Raw genomic sequence first — 19017 nt, 5'->3', positions numbered from 1 at the left:
AGGCTCACACATAATCGAAGAGGTCCAGCTGCTAAAAAACCCACAGCCAATCAAAACCCTGCTGCTCTCCACAAGAGAGGTACGGGCAAGGTTTACCATAAAGCGCTACGCAGTTTATTAGCGCTCATATTAGTTCTTGAGTACTCGATTACGGTAACACTACTTTTACATAACATTTTAATATATATAGTACTGGTCAAAAGTTTGTGGACACTTGACTGAAATGTTTCTCATGATCTTAAAAACCTTTTGATCTGAAGGTGTATAAAGAATGAGTGTGTCTAAACTTTTGACCTGTAATGTACATTTATTTGTGTGAAAAACACTACCTTTCTTTCACAAACTCGCACAATAACTCACTACTTTGTTCTCTACAGGGCAGCTTCCTGTACGCGGGTTCGGACTCCGGAGTGGTCCAGTCTCCCACTGCGTTCTGCGGCAAATACGTGACCTGCACAGACTGCATTCTTGCCCGCGACCCATACTGTGCCTGGGACACACACGCTGCATCCTGTATTAACATTTTCCAGAAGCAGAATAACGGACAGAACCGGTTAGTTACTCACCTGAACATCATGTGGTGATGAAAAACCCAGACTGTCGTTTTTGTAAACGTGTACTCTGTCCGTATCTCGGGTTTGACAGAAGATTTCTTATTACTCCTTATTAGGAAGTCACGGTCATGAAGAAAACGTAAAATAACGTCCCTAGGAAAGAGACGGGCTTTCATGCTGAGTGCTCGGCAGTCGGTTAATTAGTGATGCGTAGGAGCCTGGCAGAAATAAATGCTATTTCCTATAAGCTTTCTCATAACACGGTGATTTGAACGCTAGTTTTAATGCTAGCTGATATCCACTCGCAGTGCATTACGGGGGAGTCTTTCAATCGCTAAGAATACATCTGGGCAACCGAGTGGTTTAGGACACTACTAATTTATAGTGGTGTAACGATACACTCCAGTCACGATTCGTGATTCTGACCTCACAATTTGATTCGTTTCGATTCTCAGAATCTTTTGAACAAAATTTGAATGAATAAAAATGATGACTGAGAACACACAGTTCTGAATTATAAGCAGTGCAAAGCAGTGTGCGTTTTTATCTGTATAAAACTATATAAATCAACGGTTGCTACCAACGGAGGTTTATTAATCTACTATCCAAACTACAGGTACTAAACAAACAATAGGTGTGCTACAGGATGACCATGTCTTAAAAATAAGTAAATAAACGTTCTAAATTCTTACAGTTATTTCGATTGAATTTTTGGAAGTCTATTAGTAAAGTTTCTCTGACCCATAATAAGCTCCATAGCAGTGAAATAAAGCTCCAAAGTCGGCTAAAACGCCCGACTTCCACAAACTCTTTCTCAGGCACTGTAGATCGCAGCGGTGAGGGGCTGGTGTTGTCTATAAGCTACTGAAGAACTCTTTTTAATGCTCCTAACATTGTTGTGTAACCGTATTAACCTATAGTGCATGTCGATCATGCATGAAATCCGGATCTGTCGGGCTATCAGTCACTTCACAAGTGTTGATGATTCCCTGTAATGGCGCTCTCCATGAAGAATGTAATCGTGTGACTCTATGGGTTACGCAAATTGAGACTTTGAGCATTCAAACAGATTGCGATTGTAATCGATGCATAATTAATAGAATACTGATGATGCAGATGGTCACGTTTTCGCCTCGTTACACATCTACCATGGCGACGTTTCTCTGAAACAGAAATGTCCTGATGCGTTTCTTCAGCTCATCGTCTCCTGATTTATTTATATTTTAAATAACACCATTGTGTCTCCCGTACAGTAATGTTCTGTTATAAACTGCAGCCTGTTTTCTGATTCTTCTCCTTTCTTTCTTTTTTTTTCTACAGGGAGTTTATTCAGAACCTGAGAGGAGATGCAGATGAATGTCCATCAGGTAGGTGTTTTTAGATAACCGCCTTCACATCCGTTATGAATACCTTCCGGCCTGTTGACCCAGATGGATCCATGTGACCAGAGCTATGTGTATATTAGTTAGTCACCAGAAAAAGAATTTGCATCATGACACAACCCTGACTGTAATCTCTATCATGTCTATAATACATCACCGATTTACAATGCAAAGGCTTTGGAACATTTTTGTTTTAGATTAGATCTGTTCACATTCGTGTTTGCATGTGATCCGTCTCTATCTTTATCGCGAACTCTTAACAGCCCGCATTCGTGCACACGCACTAAATCACGCACTCATCATGAACAACAAAAAGTTCATGACCTTCCATCATCGAAAAAGAAAATGGCCACGTAGCTTATTAAGTTATTTAGCTAGATTCAAAAGCCTTTTCTTTTACTGTAAAAAGACTCTATTAAAACTTTATATTCAATCAAATTTAATTATTTTAATAAAAAATAACAGTTCTCAAGTCACATTAATTAAGTGGCAAAATTGCAGTCGCACGAATATTGTTTTGCACGCTAAACGAGGTAAACCAGACCTTTTAGCTGGACTCATGTTTGACGCACGTGAATCAGAGACGGCGTTGGCTGAAAAACCTCGACCCGAACCTGCATAAGATGTGCTGCAATTTTGAAAAATTGCACGCTCTTCCGAATATCGCAGCGTTTCCTTGACTTTGCGTTAATTCCTGCGATGGCGAAGTCCTAGAGGGACTGACCGATATTCTAACTAATTCAGAAAGCTAACTGTGGAGAACTCTTGAAGAATTTAGATCTGTGTCACATTTAAAGTGCACTTATTTATGGTTGTGTAACGTGCCTAATCGTCTCGTACTAGGGATGTCATGATACCAAAAATCTAGTAGTCGGTACCGATACTGCCAAAAGTACATGATACTCAATACCAAAGTCGATACCACGGTGTGGTATAAAAATAAAAAATAAAAAAAACTCTCCTGGAGGACATCCTCCTCTGGCTACTGGCAAAGAGAGAGAGGGTGGGGGGGTATTTTAGTTATCAAACACTGTCTGATAATGAGTGGACGTGCACTCCTAAACGCGCGCGCACACACCCCCCTTATACTCTGAATGCAAGCATTAGTTTAAATTCACTGATATGGAGGCAGGCCAAAAAGATTTATTAAAAGCATGAACATTTGAATAATTATTGGTGACATTAGGCTACATTTTGCTGACAGGACACGGGCTGAATGGTGTTGCATGGTGGCCCATTCGGAGGTAGTTTATAACACTGCAATGCGTTAGCATCGTTAACAAATAACTGGCTATCGCTAACATTACATGGAGCATAACATTAGCTGGTTTCACGGCCACAATGCCAGCTGCCTCAAACAGACACAATATAGGACCGTCTTTCAGGTGCTTCGCCAAATTCCAGGTGTTTCCTCGCTTTGTTTGAAATGAACGATAGCATCAGTTGCACACCGGAAACTGATACTAGCTTTCCTCCCAACGAGTCGGGGCGGAGCTAAACTTGTTAAGCTAAGCTAATCTTTTGTAGTTTTTCCCGTGTGCTTGTAGGCGTTCCTCTTCTTCTTCACTTGTGGACCGACTAAAACACTTGCGCGTATTTGCTGCCCCCATCAGGTCGCGAGAATCGCGACCTCGGTACTTTCGTTCAATGATCCACGGCTAATTAGCAGGGGTATTTCAATAACGTAAGCTAACGGATTAGCAGAGGCTAACAGACTAACAGCTGTGCACGTATACAACACACAAAAAAACACTCGGTAGAAAATACATACATAAATAATTAATCTTAATGATAATGAGTCTTTATTTATCACATATACATATGCACAGTGAAATTCTTTTCTTCACATACCCCAGCATGTTAGGAAGCTGGGGTCAGAGTGCAGGGTCAGCCGTGATACGGCACCCCTGGAGCAGAGAGGGTTAAGGGCCTTTCTCAAGGGCCCAACAGTGGCAGCTTGGCAGTGCTGGGGCTTGAACCCCCAACCTTCCAATCAGTAACCCAGAGCCTTAACCACCGAGCCACCACTGCCCCAATCATACTTACAGGTTGTGATCCAGAGGCGCAAGATGGTCCGAAAAAAGTGGGTATGAGGGTGGGTCAAAGCTGTTCGTGAGTAGCTGATGAAGACCGGAGGCGGGGTTTTTTTTGTTACAAACCTACGTAGGTTCGTACAGGAAGTAAGCCTGGAATTACAGACGACTCGTTTCAGCTGTTCAGAATTGGTTTCTTCTTTTGGGAGTCAATAAACCCTCCGCTTGTCGTGCATGTTTTTTTTGTTTTTTTTTACATTCACAAACAGCCATATAACACACTAAGTGAAAGGTTAATATCTGAAAAACCGTAACAGAGGACCCGACCTCCAACACGGAAAAGTGCGACATAATGGCGAATTCCAAGTCGGGAACTCTGACAACATCCAGCTCGCCCGGGTTCTCTGACGTAAACACATCACAACACTACGGCGGTAAACGGATTTCCCTTCGGATCGTTGTCTACTCGATAGCGTCGCTTTATTTAGTTGTGAAAAAGGTGTTTAACAGCTTTGTAACTTTAACACTAGATTTAATTCACATTGCGTTTCTCATCACGCGGAATTCCACAGAAATAATTCACACGGATGTCTTTATATGTTTATCAAATAAATACAGAGAACAGACTTACAAACTCGGACTTTCCGAGTACAGCGGATTGCAGCGTTAGTCTTGATTGGTGGTCAGGCTGTGAAGCAACTTTTCATGAACTGGACACGGGCGTTTGTTTATTTTAATCCTGTCTCCCGTGTCGTCTCTCCCACAGCGAGACCGCGCTCGATAGACAGGCCCCAGCAGGTGGTGGTAAAGCCGGGCAGTTCGACGGAGCTGGAGTGCGACGTGCGCTCAAGCCTGGCACAGGTGTTCTGGAAGGTTAACGACAGTGTCCTGACCGAGTCGGCTCACTTCCTCCTGATGGCCGGCTCTGGGCTGCTCATCTACAGCGTAACTCCACAGAACCAGGGCCGTTACGAGTGCTGGACCGCCGAGTCCGCCGCCGGGAAGAACTTCACCCGGCTGATGGCCTCCTACGATCTACGACTGGAGCTTCCCGAAATCTCACCTGTGTCCTCGGTCAAGATCTTCAACGTCCCCAATCCTGATCCATCCACATCGCGCACCGCCATCAGCACCACCACCACAGCGGCACCGCGAGGTAAAATCGGCAACGGTAACACCGCAGGACCTTCTCCACTAACTCCATCTACCCTGTCCAGTGTGCCTCCGCCCCCACTAACCCGCCCCGCTACCACGGCTAACGTCTATGGCGCGAAAGCAGAAACCAAACATTATGTCCCTCCTCAGAGTAGCGATTCACGAGATCCAGGACCCGAGATCAAGGATCCTCACGCAAAGTACCTCCAGTACGACAACAGTAAAGCGCTGCTGTTCCTCTTCCTGCTCTTCTTCCTCCTGTTCCTGTTCGGCCTGGCGTATAACTGCTACATGCAGTACCTCCCAGTTCCGTGTCTGAGGCTCCGCGCCGCCGTGCTCGGCTCACAGAAGAAACCGCAGAACGAGTACGCAGCCTGTGAGGCGGGGTTGATGGAAGCGCTGCCGGAAAAACGCGACCAGAACGAACCGCCGCGTCAGAACGGAGCGCTCCGAGACACGGGATATGAAACGGAACCGGAGTGTGGAAACGGCAAAATTCCGTCACATAGCTACGAAGAGGACAACGAGAGCGCCGCGAAACAAGGGCCGTTTGACGTAAACTGCGAATCGCAACCGATCGAGTACGCAGACGCCGACGCATCGTAACGGACACGAGCAAAAACGAAAGAAGGGACGACTTTACCTCCGTCTTGCGTGCATTGAAATTAACTACAAATTGAAACGACCAATTTTGTTTTTCTTTCCTTTTCTTTTTTTGCGGTATTGCTGTCTCACCTTGCTCGTGGTTGTTTTTTGTTGTTGTTTTTGTAACAATACAATTTTTGACAGCGTCGATTTTTTTTTTTTTTTTTTTTTTTTTTTTTTTTTTTTTTGCATAAATCATCAAGCAAAAAAAACTGAATAAATCCACATAATTCCAAATTGGAAACGTGGTTTACCAAATTGGTAAGTTAACTCAATATTTTCCAAATTGGAGCAATTTTTTTTTAGGTGGGCAGGACTGTTTTCTCTCTCTCTCTTTTTTTTTTTTTTTTTTTTCTCTCTCTCCCTTCACCCTCCCTTCAATCTATTGCGTTGTTGCGTGTTACTCTCAGGGACGTTGATCGTACTTTGCCAAATCTTTCCAAATCAGCACACGAAGGAAGGAATCAGCGCTCTCTGTATAAAAAAAAAATACTAATAATAATTCAATTTTAAAACTGGAACGCTGGATGGATTGATGAGCTAACACGGACATCGTGAGGAAAATCGTTTAATTGGATGCGGAAATATGAATTATAGAAGACTGGAGACGAAGATGCAACGGTATTTTAAAAAAAAATTCAATGACACGCAAAAAACAAAAAAGTAAAAGTACAGACTGTGAGTGTTTGGTTCTGTGAAATTGGTGTTCCACTCCACATGTTGGTGTTCCAGGCTCGGTTCTTGTTACCCTGTGGTTCTTACTCATAAAATGTATCTGAACTTCCTAGGCTCCTCGCTAACATCCCAGATCCTGGAGAACCCTCTGTGTTCTCCAGGGCCAGGGAACAGGGTTCTGTTTATGTTTTTAGATCTTTTGAAGATGATTATTATTATTATTATTATTATTATTATATTTAAGCATCTAAATTAGCTTGGAGGTTTTTTTTTCTTTCTCATTTTTTTTTTTACTAACATGTTCTCACTTTCCATCTCACCTCCGTGTGTGTGTGTGTGTGTGTGTGTGTGTGTGTGGTTTCTGAATTTCTTACTGTGCCCTCTCTCTCTTTGTCTCTTTCTCCTGTCCACTCCTCCCTCTGTCCCTGCACAGCTTGCTCATCTTTTCCTTCCTCCTCTTCCTCTTCTTCCTCCTCTTCCTCAGTATGGAGAGGTTTGGAGGGTGGAGGCGCTCGTTTGCTCCCCCCACTGCTGAGCGAGCAGTCCTGGGGCGTTCACTCCCACCAGGCCTTCCTCCTGTTCTGCCTGGCTGTGGGTGAGTGGTACCTCTGACCTTTGACCTCTGCAGTCTGCCTGGCTTGCTTACAGTCTCTCCTGCTCGCTGTTGCAGTGGGTTTTTTCCCCCTCTTTCTCTCCCCCTTTTTTTCCATCTCTCTCTCTCTCTCTCTCTCTCTCTCTCTGTGTCTTTCTGTCCTCTATTTCTTGCTCAGTTCCCTCTATTCCTCTATCCCCGCTCGTTTGCTTTCTCTTTCTCTCTCACACACACACACACACACACACAGTCCTTATAAGATTCTTTTGCTCTCTCTCACTCGTTCCCCCAAACCCTGTCTCTTTCTGCCTCGCTTTCCATCCCCCTCTTCTCTCATTCTGTCCCCTTTCACTCTCCCTCTCCTCTGTCTGTCTGCCCACTGTCTCTCCAAACCCAAAGACCCCCCCCCCCCCCCCCCCCCCCCCCCCCCCCCCCCCGCTCTCCTGGACTCTTATCTCCGTCTCTGTTCCTTTTCATCTGGTCACGATACTCCACAAAATTGCTTCCTTTCCTATCTTCCTTCCTGTATTTTTTTCTTTTCTTTTTATCTATCGTCTCGGCACAGCCGTTTCGAGCTCCAGGATGTCTGATTTATTCCGTAAAAGGTTCTGTCGAACTTTTACAAAAGGCGAGGAAGCGATTGTGTAGTATTGATGCAGATGCTTGCGGATCCGAGTGATACACGTTGCCAAATCTTCTGTGAAAACACTCCTTCCCTCTATCGCTCCATCGTTCGTGCCTGGAGCGTTCCGGGTTCATTCCTATCTGGACACACAAAAAAAAAAATACATCCAGCTTGTAATTTCAAGCTGCTGACTCGTTCTTTTCTTTTCTGTTTTTCTGTCACAGTTGGAAAATCAGACTTCTTTCCTCAGATGTTGGATTAAAAGTTTAAAAAAAATTTTTAAAAATTAAAAAAGTAAAAATCACTGAACTTTGAGCCCAGTGTATATATAGTTGACCTGTTTCAGTATGTCTTTGTACTTTTCCCCCATATTTCCTTGTACAGTGTAAATATAAGTACATATGTATATTCTCTGACTGTACATATTTTTTTTTCTTTAAATTTTAGCCACCTTAATAAATGTTGAATTAATTGACGTTAAAGATCCTGTTTCCTTCCTTCATTTATATCCGAGATTGTAAATTCTAAAGGTCTTAATGGACGTCAAAAGCAAGACATTATTAGACAAGTATTAGTGTTTTCGTTGTGGTTTTTCAGGGTTTAAGGGACTTTAATCGATCGTGATGTACCTTCTAAGCCGAGACAACCACTAAACTACTAAACCAATTTAAAAATTCTATATACCGCTCAAAAGTTTGTGGACACTCGGCTGAAATGTTTCTCATGATCTGAAGGTGTATTAAACGTGTGCAATTGGTGTCGTAGACAAAAATATAATCGTGCCGACGTATTCCTTTATTTCATTAGAAAACTAACATTTTATTTACAAAATAAATGTTTTTAAACTGAGCAAAACATTCCGAAAAGCAGCCGATAAGTGTCCAGCGCAGGTGGGAACTCCTTTAATACTGTTTAAAAAGCATCTCAGGGAAATTCCTCAAGAAATCGGTTGAGAAAATGCCAAGAATACATTTCTGGATATTCTCGGCAAAAAGGGCGTCTACTTTGAAGATGTTAAAAATATTAAATTATTCTGATTTATTTTGGATTTTTTATCACAACATAATTCCCATCGTTCCATTTGTGCTACTCCAGAGTTGTAATGACTTTATTATTATTCTAAAATGTGGACAATAAAAATAAAGGATGAATGTGTCTAAACGTTTGACCTGTAGCATACAACCTGCACAAATTAAATATGCAAATGCAAGTATAATTTATGCAGGTAAATGCAAAGGTTTGCAGGACAAATCTAAGAAAAATATTCCTTAGTGTTCCTCAGACGTTCATTCAAAATGGTGGAAACTTGTATGTTATGATATTAACCGTGAAACGTAAGGACGAATAAAACACTCGGGTGTCATGCTCTTCTAGGCAAATAATCAGTGACAGTGGTGTGATGAAGCGGCGTTACTGTTACCCCCCTGAAGTTGATTTATTTTCTAATAACAACGCGTCCCATAGTGTTTTATTCTTCTTATACGACAGCAATTTCCCAAAGATGACTTTTTATCGGTTTACAGTTACGTTTAATGTTGTGGAATGCCCACAAGTTCCTGTTCTCCTTACGTTCTAGAAGCTATAAACAGTCGTTCTCTCACCAGCCGCACTTTTTCTCTCGACGTTAACAAGACACAGAAAAAAACTGTTACTGAGAACCGTCAAAGCTCAAAACTTACCAACCATTAGAAAGCTCTGACACTGGAGACTCCTTCCATAAATGTTAAATGTCTATTTACAGAAATATCAAAGATTTACATGTGTTTATTTTTTTTAGTTTGATTAGTCTTAGATCATGTGGAGCGTCCGCCGTACAAGTCCCTGTGAATGTGCTGTTATTATGGATACGATAACGTATCCGACCAGGCTCGTTAATATACGGTAACCCTTTGATTTGTCTTGCAGCCAGTACTACTTTCAAAGCTGATGTTCTGGAAAATTAATCACCGTCTTCTGACCAATTAGAATCGTTAAACCAAGGAGGATGCAAACTTTGAGCTTGTGGGCGTGTCCACGCCATAACATCTCACCGTGTTCATCTTCAGACTGATTTAAGTACTTGTGTGTTGCTGTGATTGGTTCTTCGCTTGCGCCTGACGCATGGCTTTAACTGAAGCACCCAGCCGTTAGGAGAATTAAGAGTGTTCGTGCGTGTGGTAGGAAGCGGGAGCTTGCGAGTGTTCTGTGTGGGGGGGTTTTTGTGTTCGCACGTAAGTGCCATTTGTCCCTCAGGTCCCGATGATGTTAGCCTTCAGTGGCACTCGAACGGGAGGAGACTGGAGACGCCCGTCACAGAGTACAGACACGCCCTCGATGGAGATGCTGTGCTGGTGAGCAGCTGGGTGAGGGAGGAGCCTTTGGGTAAAGACACCCAATACCAGTGCAGCGCCGTGTCCAGGGCAGGAAATGACACGTCTAAAATCGATCTCCGACTCAGTAGCAGAGGTAATGGATCCTAACTGAGGTGATGAACGATTCACTCGGGCATAGAGTTCTGTTATGTCCGAGTCTGAAGTCCAACCGATGTGGTTGTTAGCTTGCTGTTTGTGTTTGAGGAATATTTATTGTTCTCATGGGTTCCATTAAGCCTTCAGTTAAACACACTACAAATATAAACAGATTGCTGTTTGGGGAAAATATTCTGTAGTATACTCTATATCAGACTCTTATACTCATTACAATACTCTTATCAGACTCTATATCAGACTCTTATACTCATTACAATACTCTTATCAGACTCTATCAGACTCTTATACTCATTACAATACTCTTATCAGACTCTATATCAGACTCTTATACTCATTACAATACTCTTATCAGACTCTATCAGACTCTTATACTCATTACAATACTCTTATCAGACTATCAGACTCTTATACTCATTACAATACTCTTATCAGACTCTATATCAGACTCTTATACTCATTACAATACTCTTATCAGACTCTATCAGACTCTTATACTCATTACAATACTCTTATCAGACTATCAGACTCTTATACTCATTACAATACTCTTATCAGACTCTATATCAGACTCTTATACTCATTACAATACTCTTTATCAGACTCTATATCAGACTCTTATTACAATACTCTTATCAGACTCTATATCAGACTCTTATACTCATTACAATACTCTTTATCAAACTCTATATCAGACTCTTATACTCATTACAATACTCTATATCAGACTCTTATACTCATTACAATACTCTTTATCAGACTCTATATCAGACTCTTATACTCATTACAATACTCTTTATCAGACTCTTATACTCATTACAATACTCTTTATCAGACTCTATATCAGACTCTTATACTCATTACAATACTCTTTATCAGACTCTTATACTCATTACAATACTCTTTATCAGACTCTATATCAGACTCTTATACTCATTACAATACTCTTTATCAGACTCTTATACTCATTACAATACTCTTTATCAGACTCTTATACTCATTATAATACTCTGTATTCTACTCATCAGATTCTATTATACTTGTTACAATACTCTGTATCAGGCTCTTTTATACTCATTATAATACTCTATATTCTACTCATCAGACCCTATCACTCTTATATACTCATTGTAATTCTCTATTCTACTCTTTATTAGACTCTATTATACTCATTACAATACTATATTCTAATCTATCAGACTATATCAGACTATTATACTTTTTACAATACTCTGTATTCTACTCTTTATCAGACTCTGTACTAATTGTTACAATACTCTATATTATACTCTTTATTGGACTATATCAGACTCCATAATACTTGTTACAAGACTCTATATCAGACTATTATACTAATTACAATACTCCCTCCAAACTCTATCAGACAATATTGGATTCTATTATATTAGTTAGAATACTCTATACTATTTATCAGACCCTGTCAGACTCTAAAATACACATTACAATATTCTAGATTCTACACTATCATAGTCCTTATTCCCGTGTTCTGTGAAATTGCCGTTCCAGGCTCGGTTCACGTTCGCGTGGTTCTTACTCACTCGTAAGATACGCAAAGAACTCAAAGTTCCTAGGTTCCTCTAACATACTGGGCCTGTAGAACCACGGTGCAGTGCACATTTTTGCAGGAAGTCTAAGGTAACTTAATCACTCTTTACAATCTTGGTGAGCAGAAAAGCATCTCAAACATGCGTAATACCCTGAACTTTAATGGTGATCAGTTTGATCTACACAATATGATCTTTGGAGTCGGGAAAGCCAAGTCAAGATTAAAAAAATGAAATAAAAACCTTTAATTTCGGCTAAATGTATTTATGGGGTCTTTAAGTTCAAGTATACTTATAACAAACTATGTATGTTATTCGGAGAAAAAGTTGATTTTGGCTGAAACCCGCAGGGGCATTGATGGGTTTTTCCTAGACCTGCATACACAGAAGTTCTCCAGGTAGAATCTGTTGTGTTGCTTTTTGCAGATGAAGCAGACACCGTGTCCGAAGAGCTGAGCCAGTGGAGAGCCGCCGTCGTCGAGTATGAGCGACAGTTTCACGACTGGAAGGAAATTTGGGTAGGTGTGCTCACACAGCCGAGGCGTATCCCTAACCCTCACCCTAACTGGACTGTATTGAGTGTGGAATGAAAATAAGAGCTGCCCGTGTACAGTAGCTGTCATTTAATATAGATGAGATTGTTTCTTGTTCTTATTAATCCTGTAGTGAATGTGCAATCTCTTCATCCCTAACCATGCATACTGTAACGTCTTTCTCATGCCAGGGGTGTGGAGTTTTCACGTGTGTGCTGTGCATTTTTCTGCTTACGACACTGAGAAAAAGGGGAAGCGAAATCGCCTGCGGCCTCTGCGTTCACATGCCATCCTAACTGGCTGTCGGCTGAGCAAAGAGCAGTAAATTATTAATCAGATGCAGGAAACATTGACATGAGGGAAACAGTAAATGGCTGTGTTGCAATCCACATGCTCTTATCCAGTGACAAAGGCGATGACAAATTGGACTCCTACTTAACTGGGGTCATTATCACTCTCTTTGTATTGTAGATAAATTAGATGTAAAGGAGGGGTTTTTTTTCCCCACCCAGAAATCATGGAGCATGCCCTTTGTTTTTACTTTTAATAAAACCCTTAATGGAAGGAGAGGGAAAAAAAACAGTGAAGTAAATAATGGAAGAGACAGAGAAAAAATACACAACAACACAGAAGAAAACTTTAAACAGACAAAAAAAAAAAAACCACCACAGGACAGAAAAGAGCAAAGGAAATAAAGGAATACTTCAAATACGTCGGATGAAAACACTAAAAGAGCGATGTAAATTAACAACTAGAAGATTTTTTTTCTAGAGGAATGCAGACACATATATTATAAATTAATTTATATCAGAGCAAACAAGTCATTCTCAATCCAAGTCCCCTTTAGAGCAAAATCATTGAGGAGGAACCATAATGGTTCCAAATTCAGAGTGTCTCTTGAGGCGAATGTGTGATGATCTAGAAAATGCAGTTAACACAATGCTAAACTGGTAGCTATAGACTTCCATTAACTGTTAGCTACATGAGCCCTGAAGCTCAGAATTTAGAGAACAAGCAAGTCTTTGGATGATGTTTTGATGGAACTGTCCCTTTAAGATAGAAAGCAATCAGGAAAATCAAAACTGTGTGTGTATGTATGTGTCTTCACCAGGAAAGCTGTGACGGACAAGGCATACTCTGAACGAGCGCTGTTATCTCTGGACGAGTTTCCACACTGTCGTGAGTCTGAGTGTGTGCACTCTCCACTCAGCCACAAATCCAGCACGTCCTCCCTCTCTCTCTCGCTCTCTCTGTAGGACATGCCCGTGGGGAAAAAAAGAAAAGAGTCTCCAGTCTGTGTTTTGGAAATCTGGTGTTTTCAGAAAGCCAGACATTTGAAATGACTGACAGAGAAGAAAGTCACGTGGTTCAGGCCACGATGCAGAGATCAGTTTGGGTCGAATGCTGCTTGAGGTTTTAAATTCTTATTCGCGTGCGTACAAGTAAAACACAAGGGCACCTGAGAGAACGTGTGTGTGTGTGTGTGTGTGTGTGTGTTTTGGAAATCTTTTTATTTTTTCATGATCATGTATGTGTGAAATGTCAGTGTTATAAAGCCACTGATTTTTAAAGGATTTTTTCCCCAAAAAAATTACAATGAAAGCCTGATATTTTAAGAAAGTTGTATGGTGGTTCAGTGTTTGGTTAAAGGAGCAGTTTGTCATTTTTAGAGCCCTCTGCTGCCTGCAAGGGGAACTGCAATTACGATAAAAACACCGATCTTCCTCCTAATGGATCCTCATGAACAGCCTTTTAAGGAAAAAAGAAGCAGCTTTGAGTAGCTGTTTCGGGGGGTGGAGCTTATTTATGGGACAGAAATGCACAAACACGAGCCTTAAATGAGGAAACTAGCTCTGGCTGATGGAGAGAATATTTTTTGTTGTTTCATACACACGTATAAGTCTCGTGACAAAAGATAACGAATCTGGCTTTATAAAATATCTTTTTACATGAGGGAGAGTCAAGACAAAACTTTTTTTTTTGCATTGTTAATTGCAAATCCAGTCAGTGTCAAGTGTATACATTTTTTTTCTACATAATTATTTCCATTCATTTCAATTATTGACATGTTACAGCACTCCACGATCTGGCTAGATTCCTCTAGAAAAAAAAAATTGCTTAAATTCTAATTTGTTAATATTTATATTAGATGTGTTAACATACAGCAACAATATTCCTCAACTATTCTATATTTTAAAGTACACTACACTCTCCAGGTCAACTGGCTAAATCTATAAAAGACGTGACCCCCCTGAGACATGCGTTTGCATCCATATGAGGTGTGTTTAATGCCCTTTTTTCTAAGAGAATAATAAGACTTTTGATGGTAATTAAAAATATTGGCCACCTAGGACTGCTAATACTGATCCAAAAAGTGATGCCTCACTTTCACTACATTTCATTTCATTTTAATATCGTTTTTAAACATTCAGTTAAACAGTCCACAAATATTTAATATTGCTATATTATTGACTGAAGCCTACAGTTTCCTTCCTACACACATGAAAAGGCTCTGTATAGATATTTGTGTTACGATTGAGTCTTGCTAAATGAATGTACTTAATAAATTGAACACTGAAAATGTTTCTGACTATCAGTGTGTGTATATATATTTATTCGTGTGATTTATATGAGGCCATTATTGCCATTTTTAGTTTTTTTGAGGTTTAATTTGGGTTTAATAATTTACCTCCCATCTAAGGACACAGCCACACTCTTGGCTCATATTACATATAATATATACACAAATGACCCCCTACTGCCCCATAAAGATCACTCACAGCTAGACTCAGGTTTAAACACATTTTTCTCGTCTCCTCTTGTGTTTTATTCATTTCTTTTACAAACTAATACTGCAAACAAACATCGCTTAAACTACAATGACTGAGATCGCATGCCACCCTTTTGAAATGTTACCAAGAGTCACGTTCAATTAAGCCATGTTTACACATGCTAGTTTGACATGCTGCACTGATCATAGGAGTTTGTCCAATAAAAGAATTTTAAAAATTAAATTAAATTTCTCCATCCATCTACCTTTGTTATGTCTGCAACAAAATAGAGCGACTGTGACTCGGTGGAATGTTGGAAAACACACCCGAAAATATGCCAAAATGTTTATTGAATATGGATTTACAAGCGTGATGGTGATAATTAACAAGGAGAAGCCAAAACGTGTGGTAATTTTGGTACAATGCCGATACACTGTACAGGCAAAAGTTTTGACACCTAACCATCATGCATATCAAATCAGTGTAAAGAGTGTTTCCTTTAGATTTTTAGTTACTTATGTTAATCACCCAATCATGTAGATACAGGTCAAGGGCTTCAGTTAATGTTCACAGCCGACATCAGAACGGGGGGGACGTGAACTCGTCGACTTTGTGTCGGACACTGACCAGCTTGTCTGAGTAGTCCATAAGCTGTTGATCTCCTGGGATTTTCCCCACACGCACAAGTGTAAAAATTTTGAGTTTACACAGGATGGTGCAAAAAACAAAAAACATCCAGAGTTCAGCAGATGGAAACGTTTTCTTGATGACTGAGATCAGGGGAGAATGGCCAGACTAGCTTGAGCTGACAGGAAAGCTAGGGGAGCTCTCTCAAATAACCACTCTTTACAACCGTGGCGAAGAGAAAAGCATCTCAGAATGGAGAAACCTCAAAGTGAATGGGCTGCAACAACAGCAAGAAGACCAGGCCGAGTCCCACCTCTCTAAGAATCCGAGGCTATAGTGTACACAGGCTCACCAAAACTGGACAGTTGAAGATTGGGGGGAGGGGGAAAAAACCAACACCTGGATATCATTTTCCCCAACTAAGTGAATAGGCCTTAATTATAAATCTGGAATGGAGGCTTACAGAAAATTCATAATGTCCATTTGAAGTGAACCCAGGTGGTAACAGCTCATATTAGCTCAATATCATCTGTGGCACCACAACGCCATCTGCTGCTGACACAGGGAATTACACTGGTTAAAAAAAACAAACAAACAAAAAAAACCAAAAGATTTTCCTACATAAAACATTCAATATGAAAAAGCTATATATTTATTAGATTGTACAACACGTGCTGGCTTCGCAATGGTAGTTTTTGCTTGGCAACATAAAAATGCGTCACTGTCCATTACTGAAAGGCAACATTATCTTAAAATTAACATTATTTTGCACAACTAGAGCAAAACACTGCTCGTTGCGATCACCTTGGTGATTGTACGACATTTTGTACACCACAAGCGGCAACATTTACAGTTTAATCCCTACAACATTACAGCAGGTTTTTTCTTCCCCCCCAGAAAAAAAAAAACTGGTTTTTACTCCCCAGCATTAGGTCTCTAGACACTGCAGTGCTTGGCATCAAGAACTTCACCCTTCACAAGGCAAATCAATCGATCATGAAAAGACAAGGACTAGCGTATTATTCCCAACCTGGCGAACATGCACCTCATCCACACATCTGTGTTAGAAATACAACCCACTAAAAAAAAAAAAAAAAAGTTCTCTCTCATCTTCAAGGTCACCAAACGGTGACTTCCATGATACAAAGAACACTTAAATCATTTTACTTAAGGCAGAATCGTTATGACAAAAAAAAAAAAATCCACGCTGAAATATGCTTCCGAATCGTCTTGATTCTCTGACTGAGCGTAGGTGCTGAGAAAAATCCAGCTAAATGCATAGGAGGTCGTAATCTTTAAAGGTCGCAAGTATTCACTGAATACCAGAATAATCCACAGGAAGGCTCCAAAGAATCAGAGGGTCTTACGGTCATTGCTGCTTTGGAAGAGGTCGTCTAAACAACAGGATGTGCGGTTCTGGAAGGACAAGGAAAACAAGAAGTGACAATAATAATAAAGTGTCAATTTCTCATCATCAAGTGAAACCAGTGCAACACATAGACTCAGTGATTTCATTTTATTTACTCTCTCTTTCTCTTCAACTATACAGCCAAAAGTATGTGGACACCTGACCACCACACCGATACTGTATATGGTTCTTCTCCAAAAAAAAAAAAAAAACAAGAACTGTTGCACGCAATTGAATAGAACAGCTTTGTACGATGTAGGATTAGTTTCCCTTCAAAAACTAAGAGGCCCAAACCTGTTCCACCAGCACGACAACGCACCTGTGCACAAAGCCAGCTCCAGAATCTAGTGGAACACCTTCCCAGAAGAATGGAGGTTATTATAAACAGCAAAGAGAGTTGTGATGATCAGGTGTCCACCAAAAAAAAAAAAAAAAAAGGCAATGTGCGTACATCGTATAGCAAAAACATTTAAACTTGTATGTAAATATCCAGTATCGCATCGTGGGACGTTCATACAGCATCACCACCGTGATACTGACCGGGTTCGTGAATCATGTAATGAACCCATCCGAGAGACTGCTGCACGCCGAGCCTCCTCCACTCGTCCTCAGACATCAGGTGGGACTTTGGGACTTGCTTGGCCAACTCCCGCGGCAAAACAACGTGCCTGGCACACACCAAAGAAGGCAAAGAAACAGCAGTTTAAATCACTGTCCAATTATAATCACCTTAAAATTATTATTATTAAAAAGCTGTAAACAATACGGCTCTGTATCATACCAGATCGGACATTTTCTAGTCTGATCTATAATAAGTCGTGAACATGCGTGTTGTCGATCAACACAGATCCCATACACAAACACGGGACACAACTCGTCTGATTTATCATCTAAAAATCCTGATTTATTAGCTGAAACGTGACATGTCAGAATTGTCTTATGATCTCAAATTCATGAATTTTCTTAACTCAAATTTCTACCTCAAAATTATCTTAATTTTTCGACTGATCTAAAAAACACTGATTTATAACCTTAAAATTCTGACTTCTTCCACGGTTTTGCTCTCAATCTTATCGTGATACATTTCAGAAGTATCGCGTTATGATATTTGAGCCAAATCGCGCAGCAGATGACTGCGTGACGCCTCTCAGTCATTTAGCTTTAAACGCAAAATCTGGCGGTGTAAACTGACTCAACTTCAACCTCATACATTTACGGAACAATATTTTACTAGAAACTTGTTTAAGTAGAGAGCACGTAGTCCTAAGCCTGTTAGGTTTCCTTTCCTAGTTTCCTGGGGGAAATACTGAATTATCCGCCGCCTCAGTGTTTACTAAATGAACCACGGTTAGTTTTGAAAACTTAACCGTTAGTCAGATTAGCTAGGAGTGCGAACAGTGATGTTTCAGTGTGGCTAAAAACAGAGCGCTAGCGTTAGCTAACCCGGGTCGACTTTCGAATACTGCGCACAGATTTTCTACTTATCTTACCTTTATTTCTTACATTACCTGTACTCGTAAAGGTCGTCGTTGTATTTATCGGAGTAGTAGATCTGTTTATGAGCCATTGCTGGTGTGGTTTAAAAACTATTCACCTTTGCCAAAGTTTTGGAATGCGTGTATGTGTTTTTTTGGGGGGGGGTTTTCGATGGAATGTTCTCGCGTGGCCGCACGAGCACTTTTGAATGCGAGAATAAAATGAGATTCGGCGCGTCTGATTGGCTAGAAGGAACCACGTGACTGAACACCGCCACTGAGCACGCGCACTTTTCAAGACTATAATGCGCGAGCAGCGCAGAACGCGACACTTTGACCGAATTCTAAATAGCCTCGTCGCTTCTACCTGGCAGCACTACAGTGAACGTAAAATGGCGTCGAAACACGCCATACCTAGTATAGTATGGGTTTACTTGAGATTCAACCTGCATGCCGTTCATAAAAACTAAAATTAAAAACCCGCCCCTTTTGCTTGGATTGGCCAATGAACC

The 19017-nt window shown here is 40.7% G+C and overlaps 2 protein-coding genes and 1 long non-coding RNA gene across 9 annotated transcripts in view; 2 read left to right on the top strand and 1 right to left on the bottom strand.

Moving 5' to 3' along the window:
• Positions 1-5953, top strand: part of sema4d (sema domain, immunoglobulin domain (Ig), transmembrane domain (TM) and short cytoplasmic domain, (semaphorin) 4D) — a 56507-nt gene extending 50554 nt beyond the window's left edge. For all 5 annotated transcript variants that reach the window (XM_053648280.1, XM_053648281.1, XM_053648282.1 and 2 more), the window contains 4 exons: positions 1-79; positions 378-553; positions 1875-1921; positions 4736-5953. The exon at positions 1-79 is cut by the window's left edge and continues 37 nt beyond it. In XM_053648280.1, the coding sequence (XP_053504255.1) occupies positions 1-79; positions 378-553; positions 1875-1921; positions 4736-5730 (1297 nt within the window). In that variant the 3' untranslated portion in view covers positions 5731-5953. The remainder of the gene's footprint in view (positions 80-377; positions 554-1874; positions 1922-4735) is intronic.
• A 5706-nt stretch (positions 5954-11659) lies between these two features.
• LOC128622075 (uncharacterized) lies at positions 11660-13462 on the top strand. Its single transcript, XR_008388351.1, has 3 exons — positions 11660-11782; positions 12118-12209; positions 13336-13462. It is a non-coding gene; the product is annotated as an uncharacterized LOC128622075 (long non-coding RNA).
• Positions 11793-19002, bottom strand: zgc:86839 (Cyclin-dependent kinases regulatory subunit 2-like). 3 transcript variants are annotated; one of them, XM_053648287.1, is made up of 4 exons: positions 18539-19002; positions 17571-17698; positions 16990-17038; positions 11793-13474 (listed from the first exon to the last, which is right to left on the bottom strand). In XM_053648287.1, the coding sequence occupies exons 1-3, from the start codon at positions 18595-18597 to the stop codon at positions 16992-16994; spliced, it is 234 nt and encodes a 77-aa protein (XP_053504262.1). In that variant the 5' UTR covers positions 18598-19002; the 3' UTR covers positions 11793-13474; positions 16990-16991. The 3 variants fall into 3 exon arrangements, with proteins under 3 accessions (XP_053504262.1, XP_053504261.1, XP_053504260.1); XM_053648286.1 differs by lacking the exon at positions 11793-13474 and adding an exon at positions 15327-16174; XM_053648285.1 differs by lacking the exon at positions 11793-13474 and having other exon boundaries at positions 15327-17038.
• Between the last annotated feature and the right edge of the window lie 15 nt (positions 19003-19017).

Source organism: Ictalurus furcatus, chromosome 18 (genome assembly GCF_023375685.1).
Source record: "Ictalurus furcatus strain D&B chromosome 18, Billie_1.0, whole genome shotgun sequence".
Classification (NCBI taxonomy): Eukaryota; Metazoa; Chordata; class Actinopteri; order Siluriformes; family Ictaluridae; genus Ictalurus; species Ictalurus furcatus.
This window is presented reverse-complemented; position numbering and strand designations above follow the sequence as displayed.